The sequence below is a fragment of the Antrostomus carolinensis genome, unplaced genomic scaffold (genome assembly GCF_000700745.2).
Source record: "Antrostomus carolinensis isolate BGI_N321 unplaced genomic scaffold, ASM70074v2 scaffold44634, whole genome shotgun sequence".
Classification (NCBI taxonomy): Eukaryota; Metazoa; Chordata; class Aves; order Caprimulgiformes; family Caprimulgidae; genus Antrostomus; species Antrostomus carolinensis.
In genome coordinates, this window is record NW_010309544.1 from 1 (window position 1) to 6,070 (window position 6,070).

General features: G+C 47.4%; 1 protein-coding gene across 1 annotated transcript in view; it reads left to right on the forward strand.

The window, feature by feature from the left end:
• Positions 1–655: 655 nt before the first annotated feature.
• Positions 656–6,070, forward strand: part of PDIA3 (protein disulfide isomerase family A member 3) — a gene marked incomplete at its 5' end in the record, with an annotated part of 6,956 nt that continues 1,541 nt past the window's right edge. Inside the window, 8 exons of the mRNA XM_010166150.2 lie at positions 656–773; positions 1,191–1,298; positions 2,244–2,373; positions 2,829–2,945; positions 3,088–3,213; positions 3,743–3,925; positions 4,466–4,574; positions 5,437–5,565. Coding sequence (XP_010164452.1) covers positions 656–773; positions 1,191–1,298; positions 2,244–2,373; positions 2,829–2,945; positions 3,088–3,213; positions 3,743–3,925; positions 4,466–4,574; positions 5,437–5,565 — 1,020 coding nt within the window. The remainder of the gene's footprint in view (positions 774–1,190; positions 1,299–2,243; positions 2,374–2,828; positions 2,946–3,087; positions 3,214–3,742; positions 3,926–4,465; positions 4,575–5,436; positions 5,566–6,070) is intronic.

The following is a 6,070-nucleotide window of genomic DNA, read 5'->3' on the forward strand; positions in this document are numbered from 1 at the left end:
CACCGGGCGGAAGCAGCTTTCCATGAGCTGTGCGCTCCGGCCTGAGCTCTGGTGTCGTGCTGTACTTCATGGTGCTGCCCCTGCGCTTGTAAAGTAAGGGCTGGTGCCCAAGAGCTTTCTTTTCTGTCTGAAAACTTGCGTGGTTTTCTCAGTTCAGGGTGTTCCTCATCCTTTATGGGATGTGGCACAGACTCTTGATGCTGTGGCTGCCTTGTCAGTTGAGGTCAGCCTCTTTTCTTTCCTCAGGCATTGTAGGAACTTTAGGAGTGTTGAGGTGCTGAGAACAGTTGGTTCCTGTTAAGCCTGTCATTGATTACAAGGATCTACACTTCCTAGTATTTTTTTGTGTGTAGTCTGGCTAAACTTGTAACTACTTAATCTTTCCAGTGTTTTCTCACATATTTTTCTGGGCCTGTCATTACACCCAGGCTCCTTCCTTCTCTGGTTTGACTCTCCAGCTATTGGTCGTGTAGACGCTTTGCGGATCATCGCACTTTATGTGAAAGGAATCCAGCCTTGGTTAAAGATACCTGAGAGCCTTCAGACCCTCTAGAGTTTATCCTTACATGTGATAATGTGGGCAATGGCAAAGCTGCTTCCTTTTGTGCGTGTGGGTGGCTAGGTCACTGAGTCAGCAATGTTCCTCTTCCTTTAGGTTGACTGTACAGCAAACTCAAACACCTGTAACAAGTACGGAGTCAGTGGATATCCCACCTTAAAGATTTTTCGAGATGGAGAAGAAGCAGGAACCTATGATGGGCCTAGGACAGCAGGTAAGAGCTCGTTGGCAAGCACCTGCCTGGCTGAAATGGTGCTGGAAGGAATTTCCATGTATAATAGACTCACATCAGGAGTGCTACACGTGTTGAGGGGTAGAAAGAAGGTTCCCACCTACGCACACACCCCCTTGCCCTTTCCAGAACTCTGTGCTGGCAGAGCTCCGGATGTTTATTATCCCTTGAAACTCCTTTAAAGGTGAAGGTTTCCACATTATCTTTAACTTCAGCTACACCATATCTGAAAAATACTAGAAAGTTCTTCTGTGAAGTTGGTGGTGGCACTCCTTGAGTTCACACTGTATTTACTGTATGGGAGAGGATTCTGCAGAAACAACTTTTGGTTTAGGAAGCTTGAAAATGTCTTATGGATATTTGTATTTATCCCTTTAATCATTTAACTTTTCTTTTAAGATGGGATTGTCAGTCATCTCAAGAAACAGGCAGGACCTGCTTCGGTGGCTCTCAATTCTGTGGCTGATTTTGAGAAATTCATTGGTGATAAAGATGCTTCTGTAGTGGGTGAGTAGATGGAGTGCAGCCCTGAAATGAGTGGAGGCTTGGCTCTGGGAGATGTCTCAGGGAGTATACAGTGAAAGGATAAGGAGCAGTATCACAGGCTGTAGCAAGAGAAATTCCAGATGGACATGAGCAAGAAAATGTTTCATAATGAGAACAAGAAAGCACTGGAACATCTCCCCAGGGGGATTTCGAAACATTCAGTCTGGGTGGTTTTCAAAACTCAGTTGGACAAAGCTCTGAGCAACCTGATCTGACTTTGAAGCTGGTCCTGCTTTGAGCAGGTTGGACTCGATGACCTCTGGGGATTCCTTCCAACTTCCCCCCCACCCTCTCCCCCCGTGATTCTTTGACTGTCAGTCCTCCTGGCCCCATAGTCTGTATTTTTTAAAGGTTGTTGCTCTCTTGCCTGGCTGACGACAGGTATCTCCTGATGGCTAGAAAGTCCATTCAGGTGCTCTCGTGACACCGGTGGGCTGCCAACATCAACGGATCTGATCACGGTGTAGAGCGGCAATGGCAGCTCTCCTTTGTGCAGGGCAGGAGGTCAGGTGCCATCTCACAAGTGCAGTGGGATGAGTATTGATCAGCGTTCCCAAACTCACTCGTATTCACTACCCTTGCTGTCACCAGCAGTGCCACGTGGTTACAAGCGGGTATCTCGGTGCTCAGAGGGCAGCTGCCTTTTGGCTGAATCACTAAACACTTGGGGCTTGATGCCCTAAGCTGGGCAGATGCTCGAGTAACTTTCTGCTGGTGGAAGGGAGGGAGTGTAGAAAGGGCCCAATAAAAATGGGAGAGAAACTGTCAAAAGATGAAGGCTGGAACAGGCATTGAGGGAGTTAATTCAGAAGTGATCTTTCAGTGCATTGCAGAGATAAATAATGAGGGCTGCACAGCGGCTGCTGCTGAGCTGGTTTGGGGTCACCATCTCTCTTTCTGCTGCAGGCTTCTTTGGAGATGCATCTGGTGATGCTTATTCAGAATTCATGAAAGCTGCCAACAACCTAAGAGATAACTACCGTTTTGCACACACCAGCGAGGACCAGTTGGTGCAGAAGTATGAGGAAGATGGAGAGTAAGTTGTTTAACACCAGAATTTCTTGTTGTTGAGACATCTGTAACACATTAATGGATTCCAGTTGTTAACTGGATTCACTTTCTGAACATAGCTTGAGGTCTTGTTTCTTCCCCAGCTGCCAGTGGCATTTCTCTTTTTTTTTTTTAATCTCTTTGTAACTGAGACAAAAGGTACAAATGGAGGGTCAGTGTCTCCCTCGGGTGGGAAGTATCTCAGCAGAGGCTTGTTACAGTGGAGTTTTTTGTTTCTCCTTGTGGCCTGTCTGAATAATGGAGAAGGGTGGGACAGGTAGATCTAGTACAATAGTGCCACCAAGAAACTAGACAGTCTTGTTGAAGCTATGAACAGTGAATGGGGGCAGTCACAGCAGACTGGATTCTTACCTCCTCTAGCTGCCATCCTTGGAAACCTTGGATACTTTAAGTTAATTCATGGTATCTGCTTCCCCTCAGGGGTATAGTTTTATTCCGTCCCCCACGCCTGACAAACAAGTTTGAGGACAGCTCTGTCAAGTATACAGAAGACAAAATCACCAGTGGAAAGATCAAGAAATTTATCCAGGAGAACATGTGAGTTCCTTAGGTCTTATTGATGAATGGCATTTAATGTTCTTGGGCGGCAAACTAGAGTTTGCTGCATCGAGCCTCTTCCTGGGAGGTGATGGGCTCTGGACAGTGATACTGAAGCTGCTAACATCTGTCTCGTTGATAGCTTTGGCATCTGTCCACACATGACTGAAGACAACAAGGACTTGATTCAGGGGAAGGACTTGTTGGTGGCATACTACGATGTGGACTATGAGAAGAACGCGAAGGGATCCAACTACTGGCGCAACAGGTAGACAGTGGTGGGGGGTTAATCACCTTCTCTCGCTTCTTCCCTGCCTTGGTGCTGTTCCATAGCTCAGGTGACAGAGTTTCTCCTGTTGTTCATATGTGAATTCTCTTTCAGAAAGCTTCCAGCTGAGTTTCTAATCAGAACTATTGGGGTGACTGCTGCAGAGCCCAAAGCCTGCAGTGAAACCCTACCTGCTTGCTTTTGGATCCCTACTTAGACCTTAAGCACAAACTTCCTTACCAGTGTTGTGTGGGACTCGGTCCTTTCCCAGAGCCTGAGACCCTGCAGGTCCTGCTGATGGGTGGAGGATGAACACACACAGTGTCCACACAGGCCTCACTCACAACAGACACAAGATTACCACTCTGCTTCTCAACACCATTTCTATAGGACTTGCCTGTGCAGAACGCATCATGCCATTGAATTCCTTGTCCAGTGTGCCCTTCAACTTGAAGGGTGTTACATCATGTGGAAGATTTCATGTTCCAAGGAATCATGCTTTGTCTTTGTTTTTTCTCTTTCCCCTCAGAGTTATGATGGTTGCAAAGAAGTTCTTAGAGGCTGGCCACAAACTGTCTTTTGCTGTTGCTAGTCGGAAAACCTTTGGCCATGAGCTTTCAGAGTTTGGTCTAGACAGCAGCATGGGTGAGGCTCCAGTTGTTGCCATCAGAACTGCTAAAGGAGAAAAATACGTCATGCAGGAAGAATTCTCGTAAGTTTTTTAACTTAGCTGTGTTGCCTCTCCCTTGGTGGACTTTATTCTGCGGGTTTCTGACCAGATCATACCTTGTTAGCTTGGAGGAAACAGGAAGGCTGGATGTTCCAGCTGGAAGAAATGATTGCTGGGTCAAAATGGCTCCTACTCGTATTATGTTTTCCTGCCCTCTAGGAGCATGCAGCTCCTCCTCTTACACAAAGGCAGATAATTTAATTCAAGATACTTCAGTGTCTGGTTAGGAACCAAGATGCATTAAAGGGCGCAGGAAATAGTTGCACCTTTGCTCTTGAAAAGACAAACTGCAGAGCGCTGGAAGGCCTGACACTTAGGATGTGCATCCAGCCTCTTGTCAAAACTCTTGAGGGCATCCTTGCCCTTGTTCTGGGGTTTTCTAAGCCAGCCGCAGACTACTGCTCTGGGAGATGCAGGTGGCATCTGTTCTGTGGGTGGAAGGAGCTTAAATCAGCCTTGAAAGTTTTCCCCTCTCATCCTGGTATGTGTGGTGATGGCTGTAAAACATGGCTTCACTTTCAGCCGTGATGGAAAGGCTCTGGAGAGATTCCTGCAAGACTACTTTGACGGAAACTTGAAGAAGTACCTGAAATCAGAGCCTGTCCCTGAAAGCAACGATGGCCCCGTGAAGGTGAGTGCTGTGTCAAGCGCAGCAGCAGCTCCTACCAGTGGATGAAGCAGCACTGTTCAGCAGTAGCTTCTGGGCATGTGCCAGTGTTCCACGCTGCGAGTGCTGCGCTGTGGATCCTGAGAAGCCTCTGCTCTGACAGACAGAAGAACTCACTACCTTATATTGTAGTTTTCTGAGCCAAGGGAGAAACGCAGCTTGCAGTTCTGATTCTGTTTGTTCTCTCAGCATAGTGACTGCTGCTTGAGCACACTAGTGATGTGCTGGACAAGTGCAGCATCATACAGGGATGATACAAAGCCCTGGTGCCTTGGCTTGTGCTTCTTCATGACACGGTTTTCAAGTTGGTCATGACCACGCTATTTCTAAGGAGTTGCGTGTTCATCCCATCACTGGTGGGGGGTGGTTTAATTCCTGCCTTTCATCCCTCCTGGGAAATTCTGCTGTGAATGAAAGCGTTCCATGGCCTGCCCTCATGATGAGGGCCTTACAAGGGAGTGGAAGTCACTGCTTGTTTGTGTGAGGATGGGGATGGCCTCAGCCACTCTTGCTAAACTGATTCCTCAGCCTGGAATTGCTGGGATTAAAAAGAAATTATTTTGTCCTCCTCCTGTGAGAATACCAGACACAAACCTCGGTTGCAGGTAGTGCTGGTACCTTATGACAGGTTTTTACCTGCAAGTTGAAGATGTTACAGCTTGGTGAAGAGTTGTGCGTCTGTCCTTTTGCTGTGTGCTGTGTAGGTGCAGCATGGCTCTTCCAGTGGGAGGGCCAGGCTTCCTTGGGCAGAGTGTACAGAGCATGTCACGTTACAGCCTCTCTCTTGACTGAGAAAAAACTAACTTGTATGATCAAACATTATCAGGTGGTGGTTGCTGAGAACTTCGATGAAATTGTTAATGCAGAAGACAAAGATGTCCTGATAGAGTTTTACGCACCCTGGTGTGGCCATTGCAAGAATCTGGAGCCCAAATACAAAGAACTGGGGGAGAAGGTAGGCATGGGACTGTTGCAAACGCAAACTGGAACTCTGCAGCACTGAACAATCCTGCAAGGTCTGTCCGTCCAGCCTTTGTGGGAACGGGGCATAATTGTGCCTTCCTGAGGACTATGATTTCTGGCATCTCCTGTGAATGCAGAAGTACATTAGCAGGATCTGGAGCTTGGTAGCAACCACACTAGTAGGTTTAGCCCATGCCCTTTGCTGAGGCATGTAAATATTCCCTGATTCAGTGACTGGCCTCAACTAGAAAAGTTCCTTTTTGGGTTTTTTTTCCCTCTGCATGACAATAGTCTCCCATCTGGTGAAGGATAACGCTGCCCTGCACACTGTCACAAGTGGAGTAAATAAATCTGTTCCCCCAGATCTGACCAGCCTTTTGCTATTTGGCAGTCAGGCATTCCCCCTTCCTGAGCACTGCCTATCCTCAGCTCACTTTCTGGGGTTGAAGGTAAGCAGTTGCTCTGGGATAAGCATTCTCCAGAAGGGATACCAGACC